Source organism: Leuciscus leuciscus, assembly GCF_965113295.1.
Source record: "Leuciscus leuciscus genome assembly, chromosome: 7".
Taxonomy (NCBI): domain Eukaryota; kingdom Metazoa; phylum Chordata; class Actinopteri; order Cypriniformes; family Leuciscidae; genus Leuciscus; species Leuciscus leuciscus.
Window position 1 is genome coordinate 42,101,261 of NC_138731.1, and position 22,277 is coordinate 42,123,537.

Sequence of the window (22,277 nt, forward strand, 5' to 3'; positions counted from 1 at the left end):
TTCAACCCTCATATTTCTAGAATTAGTATGAAGCATTCATGGGTGCATGACGTTATGTCTAAAATGTATATTTGTCTTCATAATCCTTGCTCTACCTCTGAAACAATTTTCTTTGTATGTTAACGTCACTCAATTCCTGATGAAAAAATATATATATATTATCCTACCCCCCCCCCCCCCCCCCCCGTTGAAAATCAGATTCATTTGGAAATACTCATATAAGTAGGAATAGAAAGGTTATCATATTAATTTTTTTGAAAGCAAAGTTGGATATTATGATATTAATTTAGGGCTCCCTCTTTCACAGCCTAAATCTTTGTTATGATTCATTTGCTTTTGCTTTTTTTTTCTTCAATCAAACCTCAAGCTTATTTGTCTCTGCATCTTCTCATCTCCGGTCATTCCAAGTTTAATGGTTTCATATCATGGTGGTAAATGTAACATTTTATTGGATTGCACACATATAGAGCCGAGGCATCTCTCCTCTCTCTCTGCACTTGCATTAGCTTTTATCACAGCTATTGTTATTATTCTGCATTTTACTTGAATGTCTTAAAAACATGACAACTGCCAGAACAACAAGACTAATGTATTCGGTGGCAGCCGAGGGAAGGAGAGGGATTGTGAAGTGTGCAGTGAAGTGAAACATGAAAGGTTCCAGACAGGATGACACAGTGTCGTTCGGCTCGGCGCAGATAAAAAGCCCCTTCTCTCCCCGAAACCCCCCGAAATACTCCTCGCCATTAAACGCTTTGTTTTTTGAACGTCTCTCCAGATCCAAAGTGAGAAAAGTGTGAGATGACAGCTGATCTACACATGTAGAACGCAGCGTGGCTGTTACTGAGAGCTCCACACGCTCTGCTCTTCTCTTTCTCTCAGTCCCTGTGGTGTCTCGTGTTGGTGTCCTTCACCAGTTGATTTATGGTCTGGCGCTCTGGTTTGTCAGACCACAATAGAGGACTATCGTCAATGGCAGCGTTTCATTCTCACACCGCGTCCTAACCAGACATGAGAAGTTTTTCGTTCACAATTACAGCGTTTTGCAGCACGATAACATTTGAATATTATATTCATATTCTTTTGTCAAATTCTTCCTTCAAACCCCTGTTAACAGTGCAATTGATTCTCCACTATGAATAATATCCTGTATGAATTGTAAATACATCAGATTTTGGAAGCAAAATACAGTCTGAAAGTGATGCCGCTTGATTTAAATTTTATTAAAAGTTTGGGTAACTCTTTAGTTTAGTGTCCAATTCTCACTATAAACTAGTTATGTATTAGCATTTTATGCATATTACTAGGATATTGGCTGTTTATTAGCATATTATGCATATTACTAGGATATTGGCTGTTTATTAGTGCTTATAAAGCACATATTATTACCTTATTCTGCATGACCATATTCTACATCCCTAAATCCTACCCAATACACAATACCTTACTAACTATTAAGTAATTAGGAGTTTGAGGCAAGTTGTTAATAGTGAGAATTGGACCTTAAATTAAAGTGTGACCAAAATTTGTTACAAATTTTGTTTGAAGATATTATTTTTATTTTTTATTTTTTTTTCGGCATAGTTGTGCTTGGAGTCAATTGTTTATTGTGATAACGCGGTGAAACATACCAAATTGTGCGGATATCATTTTTTGCCAGGCTGTCATCAAATAAAATAAATTATGAACACATGCAAAAACAAGAGAGAACCAACAAAATATTCATTAATTCATTCAATGTATGCTTTTTCATGTTTTTCTATGCATTTGTTTTTCTTAAAACCTGTACTGATAAGATGCTTTCTGAACTGCTGTGTTGTGTTTATTTTGTTATTGAGGAAAGCGTTCATCACATATTTACATACTCATCTAAACGTCACGTGGACAGTGTCTGGATGTTCGTTAACAGTATATCGCTTCTTTTTTTACTTCTGAGCAAAGAACGAAAAGTAACTTCTTCGTGAGTATATCGGTGCATTGAATCACGTTCAGTCTCTAAATGTTACATCATGTATTTGTCACTTTGTCTCTCTTTCTGCAGGGTCATCATGGGTAGTTTGTTGTACTGAAATCTCATTGGTCCAGAATCCTGTTCTGATTAGCAGTGTTACACTGAACCATATTTCTATTTTCAAGTCAAATGTTTTAATGTATTTGAAATAAGTTTCTTTTGCTCATCAAGGCTGCATTTAGTTGTTTAAAAAAATCAGTCAAAACTGTAATATTGTGAAATATTATTACAATTTAAAATATCTGTTTTCTATTTAAATATATTTTGAAATGTAATTTATTACAGTGATGCAAAGCTGAATTTTCTGCATCATTACTCCAGTCGTCAGACAGATTTTTCCACTTGTTTTTAACTTGTTTACACAGAAAACAAGTAAAAAAATCTCTCAGTGCAGGAAGACAAAAAAATATATATATATATATATTTTTTGCAATGTAGGGGATTTTCAAACAGTTTTCCCGAACACTCTGCCAGATCTTCCATTGGTCCGAAAACAGATAGTCCCGTCCCAAACGCACCATTGGTTGAGTGTTTTTCGACCTGTCTTGCTAATAGTTGTCTTGCAAATGACGCTGAAGTAATAAAAACCACACACTTCAGCTTTAATTGCATGTTTATTCCTCATCAGGCATTTATTTCCAGTGCTGCAGTAAGTTACCTTTGCTCTGCCTGTTCAAGGTGCATTCGCTTGTATAGGCTATTTGTTTACCCAGAGCTTCTCCTTTCATGCGAGGTCTCGAAGGAAGGCTAGAGCCGACCGTAGTCCTCCGCGTCCGACTCCTCTTACCGTGGCCCTTGTTACAGGACGAGTTAATTGAATCAGAGTTCACTCCGTCCATCCAGATGCTCCTCGGAGGGAAAACACAAAGTTTTGGTGCAGGTGTGTCCGTGTTAACACTTATTTCCATTAAAGATCTCTGTTGCGGCTCTCGGCCTCCCGGCAGACGGGCAGATTTGTCTTCGTAAACATTCTGTGGACATTATTCTGATGTCGGCTCCATTCAAAAAGATTACACTCTGACCTTGGTACATATCGGCCTATTGATACATTCAGGGTTGCTTGTGTGTTCAGCGTGGAAGGAGAAAAGTCTGAGAAAAAAGATAGGAGATCTGTTGATTTGGTCTCGGAAATGGACACGGTTAGAACGGCCCTGACCCGACGTTGCCCACACCTTTTAGGCTTCGCCCGAGAGTGACTGCGCCTCACAATAGTGTAAACGGACATCACAATAGACGCTTGCCCTGCGCACACTAATGCTTTCATCTGTGGAAAGAATCTGAACCTCCGTGGCTTTTTTCTAATAGCCGGATCGTGTAATTCTGAAAGATTAGCTTTGAAAGAGATTCTCTATTAAGACCAGAGAAGAAGTTGATAGCTTCATATTTGATAGGAATATTTCTTATCAATAAAGCTTTATGCATCTTTTCAGCGAACGAGAAAAACTCAAAACGTATTGTTTTGTCTGCCGCGTTTTCAGCGTGACCAATGCCATTAGCGGGAGTCTCTTAAACTAAGGACCTGGTCGTCCGCAATTGTACAGTGAAAAATTCATAAAAAAAAACAAAAAAAAACAGCTACAAACATAGAATCATAGAATAGGAGGTAGATTGATTTTCATTCGTGTTTTTTATGTTCCATGTGTTTTTGTATCATGGAATTGAATGTTATAGGCCTAATTGGAATTTTTATTTATTTATTTTCTCCCATCCGCTTTAGACCTGGGATTCGTACCATGAGAGAGGTTGAACAAACTCAGGGTTCAACTCAGAATTGAGTTGACAAAACCAAATCAGTCCACTCAGGCTTTGAACCTGAGATCATGGAGCATGTGCAAATAGAAGTGTGACATCAGTAGCGAACAGCCAATCACACGCCTTGAAACGGAGAAACTGCGATTCACTTCTGTGCGCTAGAGTCAGCGCGATTCAATGCTCTCTTCTGACGAAGATTGAGAGATTGAAGAAGTATATAAATGCATTCACACAGTAAGAAGATTTATCTTGCTATATAAGTGCAGATGAAAGTTGTGAAGTTCATATAGTGATAACACTTTATTTTAGGGTCCAATTCTCACTATTAACGAGTTGCTTATTAGCATGCACATTACTAGGATATTGGCTGTTTATTAGGATATATTAATGCCTTATTCTGCATGACCATATACATCCCTTATTCCTACCCAATACCTAAACTTAACAACTACCTTACTAACTATTAATAGGCAGTAATTAGGAGTTTATTGAGGCAAAAGTCATAGTTAATAGTTAATTAATAGTGAGAATTGGACCCTAAACTAAATCTATTGATTCTAAAGCATATTTTTATTACATATTATCTGTATATACTTGTATACATTTAAACTAAATGCTCAATAATAATTTTTTAACTAAAATTGCTTGTGTAATGGATTAAGGGTATAATAATTATAAATAGTAATATATAAATAAATTATATAAAATAATTATTATAAATAATCATTGCTAAAAGCCAGATGATTTTGTCTTTGTTGCTAGTGACCTTTAATTTGGAGCAAAAGAAACTGGGGGAGTGACTTTATTGTGTCAGACATGTGTCATTTTGCTCAAAGCTGATTGGTCCAATTTCAGTTTGAGATCTCTTATCTAGAACATAACCTGGTTGGCCAAACCACTTTCATGCCTAAAATCCTGGGTTGGCACAAAACAACTGAAACATCCCTGGCTAGCCACCTAAATGCTATGCTATGCTTATGCGCCAGAGAAACAAGCCAGAATATTGTCTTTGAACTTTTGTTTTTGCGGTCGCTCTGTATATTTCTATGGCATCGCTGTCGAGGAGTAATTAGCTGGTGAAGTGGATTTACTTATTGTAAAGTTAAGAAAAGTTATCATGAGGATTGTAATGTTTAAAGCAGATGTCTTAACAAATGCCAGTAGACGGGAAAGATTTTAAAACGAGCCGTTCATTTATAAATACGTAAGATCGCTGTGAAAATACAGACCGGAAGACAAAAGACAACGAGCGCGGCGCTGAAAAGGGGCGGGGCTACATAAGGTCTAAAGTCATGGCAGTGAGTTAAATCATAAAACTGTCAACTAAATATCTTCATATATATTTTTTTCTAACTATGGAAGCTTGTTTCCGCCACAGAGTAAAAAATAAAAAAGGTAATTGCGACACTTTATCTCACAATTTTTACTTTTCTTCTCACCATTGCACGTTTACATCTTGCAATTCTGAATTTATAGCAATTGTGAGAAAAAAAGTTAGATAAAGTGTCGCAATTACCTTTTTTATTTATATACATATCTTACAGACTAAAAGCAATTTAGAGTTTATTATTTCTCTTTTGTTGTTTTCCTGTTCATGTTTTATATTTGTTGTCAATTATTGAAAGCATTTACACTCACAATCTTACACCAATTATGACTAATAAGCAGCCAATGTACAGTATAAAACTCATAAACCGTTTAAGTGCAACTCAGTCGACACAAATACTGTACTGATCCATTACCCCAATTTCACTTTGAATGTCAATACCTTTATCTGGGCTTATTCAATACGTCCATGTCTTTTGCCAATGTCTATTTACAATTTGAAAGCATGACCAGAGGAAAAAGAAAGTTAATGTGGTTTTCTGCCATTGTCAGAGTTTTATAATTTGCCCAACATGTTGATTTTTGATAGTTGATAGACAAACACTTAAAGATTGAAACATTACATCAGACAATGAAGACATTGGCTTTGTCCGTCTATTTTCTTTTTTCTATGACTATGAACTTTTTCTTTCTTTTTTCTTTTCTTAGCAACTTAAAAAAAAAAATAGAAATCTGAAAAAGGATCAATTAGGGACTTTAAAGGAACACTCCACCGTTTTTTGAAATAGGGCTTATTCACTTTCTTTCCTACATTTAGATAGGTGGGCAAATGCATTTTTGTCTCAGTGCATGCATTGTTTTAGTTTGACAGGGTCGGCGCTAGCTTAGCTTAGCACAATGAATGGAATCCTTTGTTGCCAGCTAGCATGTCCTGAGTAAAAGTGATATAAAAAAAATTAAAAACCCACCTAATTACTTCTTGTGGCCTGCGTATTCACAACAAGTACAAATAGTGATGCAGATTAACACTAGGCGATTTCCTAGGCAGATATTGACTTATATATTAAGGACTATATTAGGGGGAGGCACAGGCGAAACACTGCTACTTGGGCGTGATATCTCTGCGCCCAAGTAGCAGTGCTTCACCTGTGCTTCCCCCTAATATAGTCCCAAGTCAAAATCTGCATAGGAAATCGCCTAGTGTTAATCTGCATCGCTATTTGTACTCGTTGTGAATACGCAGGCCACAAGAAGTAATTAGGTGGGTTTTAAAAAATTTTTTTAGCACTTTTACTCAGGACATGCTAGCTGGCAACAAAGGATTCCATTCATTATGCTAAGCTAAGCTAGCGCCGACCCTGTCAAACTAAAACAATGCATGCACTGAGACAAAAATGCATTTGCCCACCTATCTAAATGTAGGAAAGAAGGTGAATAAGCCCTATTTCAAAAAACGGTGGAGTGTTCCTTTAAGTATCTGTATGTGCTTTGGGAGTGTTGTATTTGAGTTTGGCTTAAGGACTAGAGTTAGATTTGCCATTGGTCTTTTGTCACTTTGTTTGTCGAGTTCTTGTGTAGACTAGAAAATCATTGATCAAAAGTGTGGGAACACTTCCTATATTTTGTAAACAGTAAAGCAGCCCCTGGTTTAACCTCAATCCCATTCCCTTCCGGAGAAATGAGTTATATGCCAGGTTTTAGTGCCTAAATCAGTGATCCTGTATTGTATAGTAATTTTTTGGGATATGGATGAAATGCACTGGCACATTGTCTGTCACTCAAACATGCTCTCAGACCCTGGATCAGTGAGTGATCCATCGTATTGTATGTGAAGGGTTGCACATCTAACATGTGATGCCCGGTAAAGAGTTTTGTTAAATCACCAAATATTGAGCCAGTCAAGATCAAAATACACGCTTCATTGATATCAGTGTCCCGTGGTTCTTTCTCTGGACTGATAACCTTTGACACCGTGAGCACTCACTCACTCACAAGTTTTTAAGTGAGTTGAGAACAAGAGAACACATATTAAAGGGATAGTTTACCAAAACAAATATCATAAGGAACAAAAGCCAAAAATATTTCTAATGCTATGCCAATAAACCTGGCTTTGTAAATTACAAATATTGTTTTAAATTGTTGGCAAATTACCTTTTGTTCCTCTTTTGTTAGTTGCTTTAGAAAAACAGTCTGCTAAATACATAAATGGTAAAAAAAATTAAAAAATAAAAAATAAGTATGAATAAAAATTTAAAATGAAAAATTAAGTGAGCTATTCCTTTAAAGGATCATTTTGCCCTAAATGTAAATGTAAATGTAAATAAATGTAAAAGAACAATGTGCCCTTTATCTACACCCAAATATCCCCATTTATTTGTTGGCAAAAGTTGTTTTACGTCATCCGGTGGATCTTTGGCAACACATAAATGGGGATAACAGATAACATGGAGAAAGACATTGTTAATTTAGATATGTTTCTGATATTTTAACAATACAAAGCTGGAGAAAAATGTAATCAGAGTTTCTTGTTAGTTAATAGTAGTTACTAGAATGTTAATATTGCATTACTCATTTGTTCCTGTGCAGTTATTAATTAATGACGGAGCTATTCTAAAGCGTCACCCATTAATTTAACAACATAAGATAAGATGTAATATAAAACCCTACATGACTGATACAAAAAAAAAGATATTAAAGTTAACTATTTCAATGAAAAACCATCAAATGTGAGCTGTCACAGAGAATTCTGGGAATGTCAATTTACTGTAAATTTGTTGCCCGTTTCCCCTGTTTTGTGTTTAAGGACTCTTATGTTGAAGTGTATTCTGAAGTGTTCACTTCCTGTTTTTAGATTGTTTCCATAGATAGTTTGTTTCCACAATTACACTTGTTAGTTTCCATAGCAATTCATTACCCACACCTGTCCCTGGCTATCCTGTGCTTTTATCCCTCATGTTTCCCTGGTCTCATGGTTCAGTGTCTGTAATAATGTGATTGTTATACCTTTTTGTATGTGGCACCTTGAGAGTTGAATGCTGTTCAGTAAACGTGGAGTCACGGACATATGGCATTCGTCTGAGTTATTTATTGATTCACTGTGGAGAAAGAACGAGAGTGAAACAGTGTTGTCTTTGATGGATGAATCATGTGTGTTGCTCTCGGTTCTGTTTTCTCCCAGGTTAGGATTGACTTTGTTTTGCCTATATTTGCAGTGTGCTTGGATTTACTTGTGTTGTTTTTGTTAATAAACTCAGTGTACTGCATTTGGATGCTACTCTCTTGTTTTTCTGGAACACCTCGTGTTAAGAAATTATAAGAGGACTGTAAATTGAACTGTATTTTACTGTAAAATGCCCCCATTAGGTCTATTAACAGGTTTGTACTATTGCATGTTCACAGTCTTTTACCATTAAAATCGCAATCATCTTTATTTATTCATTTACAATCAGTCCCCGTGATTGAACTCATTTGCCGTCTTTCCTTTGCTGGTCTGTACGCATGCTGCCATTCTCAAGCACACTTCCTCCCACAGATTTAGCATGTTCCCATGATTGTGACAGGATTTGAATTAATGAACATAATCTTGGTGCAGCTGTATTTTTAAGACTCATTCTCTCTGCCAGACAAACAGCAGGACATTGACATGCCTATTAGAACTTCAATACCTACTTCATTTTTCCGGCTTTTCCTTTCTTACAGATTCCGCAAATTAGACCCATGAAGTGGACATTGATTTAGGCCGAACTAACAAACTTGAACAATCCGACACAACAAGGTCTGTTATCAATAATACACGATGCACAATGGTACGCTTGCAAAATCCCCCCCCCGACGAGAATCTAAAAAGCTTATTAGGATTTAAATGAGCTTACTCTTACGGACAAATATGATGCTTCCCAATTAGTGCGAAAGTAAATGCTCTTTTCCCCTTCTGAGCAAACGCTAAGATGATTTTTATTGACCCAACTTTGATCCCGGTGATTCCTCAGGGTTATGGAGTTTACAAGCCGTCAGAATGAAAGAGATCACGTTCACTTTGAGAGTTGCATGAGCTTGTTCATTCAAACATTCTTAAGATACTGTCTATGCAAGTAAGGTTTTTTTTTTTTTTTTGCATGTCTATTTCAGACTACGTCTATGTTCGGAGAGGAATGCAAGCTTACTATTTACTTCTTGGCATTTTAAAATGACATTTCACATAAAAAATATCATTCAGAACAAATAATGAGTTAAAAAACAAAAACTTCCAGTTCATTTGTAATCAGAGTATTGCATGCATACAGAAAATTTGAATATTTTGCACAATACACACTGCAGGAATAATAAGAATAGTAGTAGTGTGCTATTTCAAACGTTGCGTTTGTCTAATGTGTGTGTTTGCTCACTTGTCTGCTAGCATGTAGCCTAATTGCTCAGTGCATTTCTGGAGCTTTTTGCTGTTGTTTACGTGGCAACACCATCTGTGTGCCGTCTTACACACGCTTTGGCATTTGATGCAGCTGTTGTGCAACAGGGGAGTGATCCTGTCAACAAAGAATTTTATTCTGTCTTTTTCTATTTAAAGTCAACGCTATACACTATTTGCAGCACTTTTTGTCATTTTGAACATATTTCTTACTGACACTGGACATTCAACAAGTTCAAATGTAGTGCGGGAGTTGATTATTCATCAGGAATTGATTGTATTGGAAAAAGTAGGCGTACTGTTAACATTCCCAATCCCATTTGTCTCAATGGCAATGAGCCATTTGCCATGATCATTATATTATAACTCCATGAATGCAGCAGAAATATAATGAAACATCTACTATAACATAATATAACATAAATAACATTTTTTTTAAATAGGTTTTTACATTGTTTTATATGTTTGTTTTTAATACACAGCTTCTTTTGAATGGCTGTCAATGGCAAAGCATGCTTTTTGCCCACATAATGGTGCAATTAACTAGCTAACCAGGCAAAACTTCTGGGCGTTACATACTAGCATGGAAAGTTGTTTGGAAAGTCAGAAGTCAATTTGTTTTGTTTTAATGATGCATTTACAATAAGACCAGGAATGTGGAGTTTGTGGACTGTATGTAGATTTCAGAAACCCGTATCATTAGTGACACCGGTGGCCGTAGGGTGAACTGCAGCAGCAGCTTATCGCTCACACTCGTGCACACGTAACATACAAGAGACTGAACGTGATTCATTGCACCGATTTACTCACGGCGAAGCTTCTTTTCATTCTTTGCTCAGAAATAAAAAGAAGTTGGAAATACCTTTGCAGCGATATACTGTTAACAAACATCTAAACGCCGTCCACACTGATGAGAGCGAAGTTTAGATGAATATGTAAATATGTGCTGTGTGTGCTTTCCTCTCAATAAGAAAACAAACACAACACAAACATCAGCAGGGAGAAAACAGTACTTAAGGCGAGACACTACAGGTGAATAGGGTAAACATTTTAACTAGCAGATATCACCATGAAACTTTCCCCGTTGATTACCAACATTAAGATGAGGAAAAAATGTATTACAAGTTTTCTGTAATTTAATGTTTAAATATGCAAATTAGGCAATATCTAATTAAATATGCACTAATTTGCATATATAAAAAACCCGAAATCTGAGTATTGGATAAAGAAAAAAATAAATAATTGTGTTCACATATTAGATGGGAAACAAATTACAGAGAGATTTATGGATATCTACTTTTGTTATCCTGTAAATCAGAAAATACTGTCAATAGCCTTAAAAAAAATATTTTCGCCATGTTTTTTGGAATAAAATGTTATATAAATCAGGCTAGGACTAATATATTTACAAATCCCTCTGTAAATGTCTTCATAATATAACTAGGTACAAGACTGGAAAGGTTGGTGTATATCGGTGCTACTGAAGTGAAGATTTCGGACTTGGAGTATGAGAGAAATGTCATTTTGAGAAAACGGGCTTTAAAGATTTATATCAGCCAATGAGATTGCGCATTCAGTCCTTTTACTTTCACGATTGGTTGCTGATAAAAAGGAAATGACCATATTTGGAACGGTGCTTGTGATGACAGGCTGCCGGCAGAGATCGCGGAGCGGCGGGAGGATTAAGAACGCCAACTTTTGTTGAATTTATGAGAAATCTACCGACGCGAACAGACAAAGTGTAATAAAATAAAGACCTAAATGTGTATTTCAGACTTTTTTTTTCACCATAAGTCTGAAAGAAGACATGTTATTGAATAGCCTGGGAAAACCCAGACAACTTCCGGCAAATTTAGATTTGCTCTGCAAGTAGTCTGGCAAAGAGCTCGTTCAAGCCCATTTCTAATCCGTCGAAATCGCGGCACCAATCAGAAACGTTGGGGCGGGCTTTACACGATGACGATCGCTCTGATTGGTTTTAGGTCTATCCAATTGCGCCCAGAGGCATTTGAGCGACGTCCGTTGGTGACGCCCCTTTGGAAATAAGTTATTAATGAAGCTTTGCCAGACCATAACTCAGTTACTACTGAGAATGGTCTGGTTTTAACCAGGCTAGTTATTAAAGACAAATATCCCAAAATCTCAAAATTGACCAGTAAAAAAAAAAAGATGTTTTGGGCTCAAGGCAAAATTTGGGCTGTCATTAAAAATGTAATAGACGTCTAACAATAGCCCAAGAATAGACTAGTCATCAATTAGATAACAAAGAAATGAAATGAGCGAAGGAATGAAACCAAACACCTTGTAATCACTGTTTACTTTGCTTACATGATGGAACATCATACATCTCGCAAGTTATTTTGGCAAAAACGACATGTGACCAAATTCAAGGTTATTTTGGCAAGAAAGTGGGTTACTCATAGCCGGACTATATCGGGTCTATAGTTAACCTAGAGACGGTGAAATGACGGCTATTGACCAGCTCTGTAACTCACCGGCATCATGTCAACAGATGAGGTCATTAAAATTACACTATTATGATAGTTTATGAGACTATATCTGACTATGTGAGACTGTAGTTTGAATTAATAAATTTTCTTTGCACGACACAATTTATACATCAGTAGTTCCAGTTGTAGCTGCCAGCAGAGACAGTTGCATAATTTAAGTTCCATAAAAGAATAGTTTTAATTTAATAAGTAACCACGCTTAAATATATCATAATATATTTATACTTATCTGCATTTCTTTTACTTTGAAATATGTGTACAAGCTGACTTGTTTATGTAGGCTTGTATAGCAGAACTATTGTTCGGAGGTTCGTTTGGTTCAGACCTTTATTGGTGTCACACCAGCATCGGAGCATGTAGCGCAAGCCGAGCTAACTGCGGCTCGTTAAGTTTTTGGTAATGTCATTACATTTGTAAGTTTATCGAGAGACGCACAGAAGAGAAGTTGCCTTTGTTACCTGTTTTTCACTCCCTGGAGTTAACGCGGTCAATGAGGTATGCATAGTTCTTTCAATGTGTAATTATCAATGTAAAGCATAACTGTGTGACGGTTTATTAACAGTCTATCTAACGTTGTGTTGTTTATTTATTTAATGTGCTATTCTCTGTGAGAATATTCTTATTTCTGTAACTTATGTGATTTTTATGTTTTATTTAGTTCTCACGGCATGTTTGATGGCATTAAGGATGACATGGTTTGACCAATAAATGCCCGTAAAAGAGAACGCCTTGTGTCCGTGTCCGTTGACTGGAGGGGGTTACAGTGAGAACTCAGCCTGCTCGACACGAGGTGGAGACGTGGGGAAGATGATGATCCGCGCCTGCCGTCCGTCGACGGAGCTGCACGCACGTTTACATTGAATGTGAGCGTCAAAGATAAGACTGTGCATACAATGTTAACATATTAAGAGGCAAGCAGAACCCAGGAGCATTGCATGGTTAAACTACAAGAAGCTGAATATTTAAAACAAGTTAAATATTAAGAAGTAGAATAGCCTTCAACTGCTAAAGGGGCTCTATAAGTGCTAAATGTTAAATGTTCATTGTGTTGTGCATGTTTACATGTTGAAGTGAATGCTTTACTCACTTTACTGCTAAACTATTTGAAGGGTAAATAATTATTTAAAGGGACCATCATAATATTTCCATTATTATTTTTTCCATTAAATTAATTTGATTATTTTGGTGATAAAGAGAAGTGTTTATGCTGTTTTAAGTGAAAATAAGTTAATTTGCATTGTGGAAAGTGTTTCTAGCAGAGTACACTGTAAAACATACTTAGGTAAAGTTAAGGTACATTATTCAATGTAAACAAAAGCTTACTGGGAACATTAAGCTAGGTTTGTCACTTATTTTATTTAGCTCATTTTAAGTTTAGCTACTAAACAAAAGGTTTTAAGGTGCCAATTCCAAAAATATTAAAAATGTCTGAGCACGAGTATGAGACAAAAGAAAAGGGCTTAGATGCTAACAATGGAGCAACAGGTTTACAGCAGCAGTTTAAAGACCTTGATATAGATGCAAACCCATCAAAAGAGACTGAGGTAGCTGTAGAGACCCAAGCTGCTGTAGAGGAAAGTCTAAGAAGAAGCCAAAGAACCCGAGAGCGTACTGAAAAGGGTCAAGAACTGTATGACAGCCAAACTAAAAAGCTTCAACATCGCTTTACTACCTCTTATGACAAATGGAAAGTTCTTGCTAAAGAGACTAGGAAAGCAATCGATGGAACATTCTCCACTGAAATCCTGCAAACCTACATAACCAAGATCAGTAACGCTTCAACAAGTGTAAAACAAGCTTATCAAGATTTACGCCAACACACTACTCCGGATGGCAAGACGCGCCGCCGAGTAGACACGTGTGATGCTGTCACAGGAAAGCTACTGGAACATGCAGAGGATTCTCTTGTATTAAGAGAAAAGGTACCCGATACTCACAAAGAACGAGCATACTGGACTGAGACTGGCTCAGTGCTTACACGCGCAACCTCCAAAAGGTCTAGTATATGTTCACGAAGTTCAAAGTTTGCAAGCATCAGTTCAAAGCAATCAAGCCTGACCTCTTCAAAGAAACTGGAAGCTGCAGCAGAGCTAGCTGCAACTCAAGCCACATTAAAGGTATTAGAGGACATGGAACTTAAGGAACAAGAGCTTGGGAACCTCGAAGTTGAGAACAGAAAGAGGCTTGCACTGCAAGAAGAAGAAAATGCTGCAAGAAAAAATTTATTAGAAGAGAAGCGCAGGCAGTTAGAGCGCTTAGAGACAGTTAAGAAAATGAATGCTGCAAAAGCACGTCTACAGGTCTATGAACAGGAAGTGGGTTCGGACGAAGAGATATCGGAGTTGCTCCATAGCAGTAAGCATGTGAAAAGCGAAGCTAAAACTACTCAAAGAAGTCTTTCTGTGCATCATGTGGCAACACCACAAAACGCCACACATGTACAACCTGCTATGGTGACACAGACTGTTGAAAGTGTGCAACCTGCTGCCATTGCTCATCAAGAAGATAGCACTACAGCTCTTGCCAAAGCAATAACAGAGTCGATCAACGTAAGCCATCTCCCAATACCAGAGCCTTCTGTTTTCAATGGAGATCCACTAAGGTATAAAGACTGGAAAACATCCTTTGAGACATTGATCGGTAGGAAGAATATTCCAGTGAATGAGAAGGTCTACTACCTCCGCAAGTATGTTGGAGGACCTGCAAAGAAAGCTATTGAAGGTTACTTCCTGCTAGGCACGGATGCAGCCTACTATTCAGCATTGGACATCATGGAAGAAAGGTATGGAAGCCCCTTTGTGATTGCCAAGGCCTTCAGGGATAAGATAACTTCATGGCCAAAAATAGGACCCAAGGACAGCATTGAACTAAGAGAATTCTCAGATTTTCTACGAAGCTGTGAAGCAGCAATGTTGCATGTCAAGAGTCTTGCAGTCCTAAATGACTGCGGTGAAAACCAAAGAATGCTCAACAAGCTTCCTGATTGGCTAATAGCAAGATGGAACAGAAAGGTCCTGGAGGTTGAAGAATCAACACATGATTTTCCAAGCTTTAGCGAATTTGTTCAGTTTGTTGCAAGAGAAGCCAAGATTGCATGCAACCCTGTGACATCTCTTCATGCTTTGAAGTCTGGTGATAGTGAAAAGGTTAAGACACCAAAGTCTCGAAATGTTGGTGCAAAGGTGCTGGCAAGCAGCTCAGAAGAAAACCCAGACCCTAAAACATGTGTCTTTTGTGAGAAGTTGCACCATGGCATTCAAACATGTCGAAAGTTCAAAGAAAAGTCAATCTCAGAAAGGGTCAAGTTTGTGCAAACTAAAGGACTGTGTTTTGGATGCTTGAAGACAGGACACCGTTCTAAGAACTGTGAATGGAGGAGTGTCTGCGACACATGTAAAAGGAAGCACCCAACCTGTTTGCATGAAGACCGGGTCAGGGATGATGGAAAGAAGGATCACAGAGATGACGAGAGAAAGGAGAGTTGGAAACAAGCCAAAGAGAAGGAGAGGTCTAAGGAAAGGACGGATTCTAAGCAGTCAAAGGAAGCTTCTAAGGAAGCCACCTCTAACCGTGTGGTGCAAAACATGATTGGAACATACACGTCCACCGTTATTCCAGTGTGGTTGTCGACAACAAGTAGCCCAGAGCATGAAGTTCTCGTATATGCTTTACTGGATAACCAAAGTGATACCACCTTTATCCTGAAAGAAAAGGCAGACGCTCTGGACACACAGAAGGAGCCAGTGCAACTAAAACTCTCAACATTGTCATCGAGAAGTACAGTCATTCCAAGTCAGAAGGTAACTGGGTTGCAGATCAGAGGTTTTTATTCAGCGAAGAAAATCACTCTTCCGGTAACCTATTCAAGAGACTTCATTCCTGTTAATGTAAGTCACATTCCCACACCCAAGACAGCAAGAGCATGGCCTCATCTAGAGCATCTTGCAGAAGAGATTGCTCCTTTAATTGACTGTGACGTTGGTCTGCTTATAGGTTACAATTGTTCTCAAGCCCTGTTACCCAGAGAAATTGTGTCAGGCAGAGATGAGGAGCCTTTTGCTCAAAAAACAGACCTCGGCTGGAGTATTGTTGGCCCTGGTAGTTCCTGTGTCGACTACGGAGATGCAATTGGAAGCAGCCACAGAACTATTGTCAGACAAGTAATGCCATCCCTTCAGTCGTCTGCCAACCTGACAAGTGAAGTCCGATACATATGTCGAACACAAGTCAAGGAGTTAGTCACTCCGCCAAATGTTATGAAGATATTGGAGTCAGACTTTAATGAAAGAAGCGTGGAGGATGCTCACTTCTCACAAGAAGATCTTCGCTTCATTTCAATAATGGAGGAAGGAATCAAGATCAAGCCTGACGGTCACTGTGAAATGCCTTTGCCATTTAAAGAAGACAGGCCGAGTCTGCCAGACAACAAGAAATGTGCTGTTCATCGCCTTAAGTGTTTGAGGAGGAGATTTGAGAAAGACAAACAGTACCACAAGGACTACTTAATCTTCATGAACGAAACAATGACGCGTGGAGATGCTGAGAAAGTTCCTGAAGAAGAAATCAACAAGAGCCCTGTTTGGTACATCCCTCATCACGGGGTGTATCACCCACAAAAACCAGGCAAGATACGCGTTGTGTTTGACTGCTCAGCAAAGTTTCAAGGCGTGTCATTGAACGATTATCTGCTTACGGGGCCAGAGCTGACCAATACATTGGTAGGTGTTCTCTGTCGTTTCCGTAAGGGTCCAGTAGCAATAATGTGCGACATAGAGCGCATGTTTCATCAATTTCACGTAAGAGCAGAAGACCAAGACTATCTAAGGTTTCTCTGGTGGGAGAATGGGGACTACGACTTCGAACCATCCGTCTTTCGGATGAAAGTGCACTTGTTTGGTGCAGCATCGTCTCCCGGCTGTGCAAACTACGGCCTCAAACACATTGCTGCACAAGGGCAAGGTCGTTTCAGTGAAGCATCCATCCGCTTCATTGAACGAAACTTTTATGTGGATGATGGGCTGACCAGTGTGTCAACGGAAGAAGAAGCGAAACAGCTAGTCAGTGAAGCAAGACAGCTTTGTAGCGATGGCAAGCTACGCATCCACAAATTTGTTTCTAACAGCCAGGAGGTGCTAGAATCAATCCCCAAAGAAGAGTGTGCTCAAACAGCAATACATCAAGACCTAGCCTTGGGAGAGTACCAAATGGAGAGAGCCCTAGGGGTTAACTGGTGCATTACCTCAGATCAGTTCAGATTCAGAATAGTGGTGAGTGAGCAACCGTTCTCTAGAAGAGGAGTGTTATCGACCGTTGCGTCTGTCTATGACCCTCTTGGCTTTGTTGCACCGTTCGTTCTAGTCGGAAAGCAGATGCTTCAGCAAATGTGCCGGGACAAGGTCGGATGGGATGAACCACTGTCAGATGATCTTCGACCACAATGGGAATCCTGGCTCTTGGACCTACAGAATCTAGGTGATCTCAAAATAGACAGATGTTACCTTCCAGCAAGTTTTCCAGAAGACCGGAAATATGAGCTCCATCACTTCTCTGATGCTAGCATCACAGGATATGGAGAGTGCAGCTACCTGAGAGTGATTGGGACATCAGGACAAACTCACTGTGCTTTGGTGATGGGCAAAGCCAGAGTGGCTCCTACGAAAGTCACAACCGTTCCAAGACTTGAGCTTTCAGCAGCTGTTGTTGCTGTGCGTACAAGTGATCTGCTCAGAAAGGAGTTGGATATAGCAGAGGTCCAGGAATTCTTCTGGACTGACTCCAAGGTCGTCCTTGGATACGTCAACAATGATGCAAGAAGGTTCCATGTTTTTGTGGCAAACCGGATTCAGCGCATCAAGGACAGTACCAAACCAAGTCAATGGAGATACGTGTCCTCGGAAGAAAATCCAGCTGACCATGCATCAAGGGGCCTTAAGGCAAAAGAGCTCATTGCTTCTAACTGGGTTAACGGTCCAGATTTTCTTTGGTGTGAAGAGCTTCCCAGTGGAGATAGTAAGGTGGGAGACATTGCAGTTGAAGACCCAGAAGTTCGTAAGGTCTTTGTGCATAAGACATTGACAACGGAAGATTCACTGCTTAAACGCTTAGAGAAGTTTTCCAGCTGGACGAGGTTGGTCAAAGCCATCGCTAGACTTAAGCGGTGTGTCAAAGAGTTCAAAGGATTGACATCAAGAACCAATGAAGCCAGCAACCTGGAAGAGAGAAAAGATGCAGAACTTACCATCATAAGCATCGTCCAGAGGAATAACTTCTCTGTGGAGATTCAAAGTCTTCAGTGCAAGGAGGAAATAACCAAAGGCAACCTGCAAAGGCTAAATCCTTTTGTAGATGGACAAGGCATCCTCAGGGTGGGAGGTCGATTAGAGCATGCTGCTCTGCACCCTCACATCAGGCACCCGGCAGTCTTACCAAAGACCGGTCACATAACAAAGTTATTGGTTGCACACTACCATCAGCGAGTGCAACACCAAGGACGTGGCATTACAATGAATGAGCTAAGGGCTAACGGGATCTGGATACTTGGATGCAGTCATGCAGTGTCGTCCTACATCTACAAGTGTGTCAAGTGTCGAAAGTTCAGAAGGTGTACAGAGGAACAAAGAATGGCAGACTTACCTCGTGAACGTATGGAGACCACGCCCCCCTTTACATATTGTGGGATGGATTGTTTCGGGCCATTCTACGTTAAAGATGGAAGGAGGGAAGTGAAGCGTTATGGTCTGTTATTCACTTGTCTGTGTTCTCGTGCTGTGCACATAGAAGTGCTTGATGATATGACGACCGATGCTTTTATCAATGCTCTTCGTGCTCTCATTGCCCTGCGTGGTAATGTTCGACAACTTCGTTCTGACCAGGGCACCAACTTTGTTGGCGCAAGACGTGAGTTCCTGGAAGCGGTTAAAGAGATGGATCAAGAATGCCTCAAGCAATTGGGTTGTGAGTTTGTCATGAACCCTCCGTCTGCTAGCCACATGGGTGGAGCCTGGGAAAGGCAGATCAGGACAATACGAAGTGTGTTGACATCCATTCTAGATCAGGCATCCCAAAGACTGGACAGTTCATCTTTGAGAACTTACCTTTACGAAGTAATGACAATTATAAACAGTCGACCTTTAACAGCACATTTGCTGAGTGATCCAGCTGGGCCACAGCCTCTTACGCCCAATCACATTTTGACGATGAAGTCTTCCATAGTCTTGCCACCACCTGGAAACTTCGTGAAAGAAGACCTTTATCTTCGCAAAAGATGGCGTAAAGTTCAGCACTTAGCCAATGAGTTTTGGTCTAGGTGGAAAAAAGAGTACATGTTAAATCTTCAAGAGAGACAAAAATGGCACAAAACCCGCAGAAATGCGCAGGTCAACGATATTGTGATCGTGCAAGATGACAATGCACCACGAAATGAGTGGAAACTCGCCAAGGTCACTGAAGTGTATCCTGGTGAAGATGGACATGTGAGAAAGCTGCGATTGCTGATCAGTGAATCAGCGCTGGATGACCAAGGAAAGCGGCTCACAAAGCAGACTTACTTAGAGCGGCCTATTCACAAGACGGTAACCCTGCTTGAAGCTGATTAATGCAGTCTTGGTTGTTGCTACCTCACTTAAACTCAAGTCTCATCATTTTAATTTGGAATCTTATGTTTATTAAGTTAATAAGAAATCACCAGTGATTTGGTGGGAGTGTAGCTGCCAGCAGAGACAGTTGCATAATTTAAGTTCCATAAAAGAATAGTTTTAATTTAATAAGTAACCACGCTTAAATATATCATAATATATTTATACTTATCTGCATTTCTTTTACTTTGAAATATGTGTACAAGCTGACTTGTTTATGTAGGCTTGTATAGCAGAACTATTGTTCGGAGGTTCGTTTGGTTCAGACCTTTATTGGTGTCACACCAGCATCGGAGCATGTAGCGCAAGCCGAGCTAACTGCGGCTCGTTAAGTTTTTGGTAATGTCATTACATTTGTAAGTTTATCGAGAGACGCACAGAAGAGAAGTTGCCTTTGTTACCTGTTTTTCACTCCCTGGAGTTAACGCGGTCAATGAGGTATGCATAGTTCTTTCAATGTGTAATTATCAATGTAAAGCATAACTGTGTGACGGTTTATTAACAGTCTATCTAACGTTGTGTTGTTTATTTATTTAATGTGCTATTCTCTGTGAGAATATTCTTATTTCTGTAACTTATGTGATTTTTATGTTTTATTTAGTTCTCACGGCATGTTTGATGGCATTAAGGATGACATGGTTTGACCAATAAATGCCCGTAAAAGAGAACGCCTTGTGTCCGTGTCCGTTGACTGGAGGGGGTTACACCAGTGCTAGATTACATGAAGATGAACGTGCACCTCTGCATGTGGATCCATCTAAACTCTTTATCTTTACATAAACTCACATTTAATATTCTAAGTTTCCTCTCAGCCAATTTCCTTTCCTTTCTCCCTCTGACAAAAAAAATATTCATCCTCGACTCACAGTTGATGGTGTTTTGCTGCTCGCACTTGAGCCTGAAACTCTTTTGGGGTGTAAGCGCTGTTTTCCTCATATCTGAAGAGAGTTGTTATTAGAGGCTCCACAGAATGGAGCAGTCCTCTGTGAAGTGGAGCGCTACTTGAGACAAGGATAGCATTTCAGAGCTATTGACAGAGAGCCGTTTTCGCCCCAAGAGCTCGCGCCTCTTCAGTCACAGCCATCGGCACCCTAAACGCCACAGATAATCCATTCTTTACAGCTGTGGAGCTGTTGTGTTTTTCCTTTTTTTGTGTGTGTGTGTTTTGATTCAAGATCCCTCATTTATTTAGTGCTGGGATAAATGATTGTATCAGGCAGGGAAAATTTTTACACACCACAGATTTAATGCACGAATCAGACAGAAACTCTCTTAATGCAGATATAACACGTGTGTGTACTTTGTGTTTACTGCATGACTAATATTTAGGAGTGGATGAGTCTTAAAAATTGGGATTTGTACATAGTGATTTGGTGGACTGTCTTTAACAACTAGTCAATTAAACGAAATCCTGTATAAAATAACGCAGATTTGGGTATATTTGACCCCAAACAAACAATGTCAGCTAGATGCAGCGTAATTGAATGCATTTTTACACTTTTTAATAAGGACTTTAAGGACAAAACAGTTACCATTTGTATCTAATAAGTATCTAATTCAATTAATTATCCAAAATTTGGAATTAATTGATGGTTATTTAATACACAAGCCATTTGTTTGTTGTTTTCCCAGCAAAATTAACTATTATTTATACTGTAAATGGACTATACTGTGATTTTTGTTCATAACATAATGTATAATTGTGAACATTTTAAAACCTGTTTTAAAGATGTGTAAATATTTGGCATGAAAACAGGTTTTAAAATGTTCACAATTATACATTATATTATGAACAAAAATCACAGTATAGTACATTTACAGTATAAATAATAGTTAATTTTGCTGGGGAAAACAACAAACAAATGGCTTGTGTATTAAATAACCATCAATTAATTCCAAATTTTGGATAATTAATTGAATTAGATACTTTTATTTTAGAATCAATTTAACGTGTATTTTGTCTATTTAATGTGTATATTTTTTTCACTTGTTTTACATATAAAACAATTTATACTGTAAATGTACTATACTGTGATTTGTGGTCATAATATAATGTATAATTGTGAAAATTTTAAAACATGTTTTCATTTCAAATATCTACAAATCTTTAAAACAGGTTTATTTATTTTAGAAATCAATTTAACATGTATTTTGTCGCTGCACTGGCAAATAAAACCAGTTCACATATAAAACAAGTGGAAAAAATCTGTGCAGAAAGACAAAATGCACTTATTTATTATCAAGACACAGTCTATGAAAACAAGTCATCCACAGTGATTTCACAAACTTGGAAAACCAGACAAAAATACTGATGAAGAATCAGATTTTCTGCAGTGTGTAGACCTTTAGAAAAGAAGTTTTCTTTCTTTGTTTCACTCCCACCATCTCCTCCGTGACTCCAGTGATTTTCGAGATTCAGGGCATAAAAATTCCGAGCGCGGATCGTGAAGTGATATAAATTCTGCACCACACAGACAACGGAATAATAACATTAATGAAAATTTTACATTGACTAAAAGTCAGAGTTCCCCCCTTCATTAATTTTAAAGTCGCTCTCTCAGACTTGGAAATGCGTTCGGACAGCCGGCTCCTTTGCTCCGACTCCGAGAGCCCACCAACGCTTTCCACGTGTCGCTCATCAT

At 38.6% G+C, this 22,277-nt stretch overlaps 1 protein-coding gene and 1 long non-coding RNA gene across 2 annotated transcripts in view; one reads left to right on the forward strand and one right to left on the reverse strand.

Annotated features, from left to right (window-relative positions):
• Positions 1–22,277, reverse strand: part of LOC309502451 — a 68,267-nt gene that overhangs the window by 12,069 nt on the left and 33,921 nt on the right. The window lies entirely within an intron of this gene.
• Positions 12,303–19,846, forward strand: LOC309502282 (uncharacterized protein). The gene is made up of 2 exons (XM_082174588.1): positions 12,303–12,496; positions 12,660–19,846. The coding sequence occupies exon 2, from the start codon at positions 13,426–13,428 to the stop codon at positions 19,594–19,596; it is 6,171 nt and encodes a 2,056-aa protein (XP_082030714.1). The 5' UTR covers positions 12,303–12,496; positions 12,660–13,425; the 3' UTR covers positions 19,597–19,846.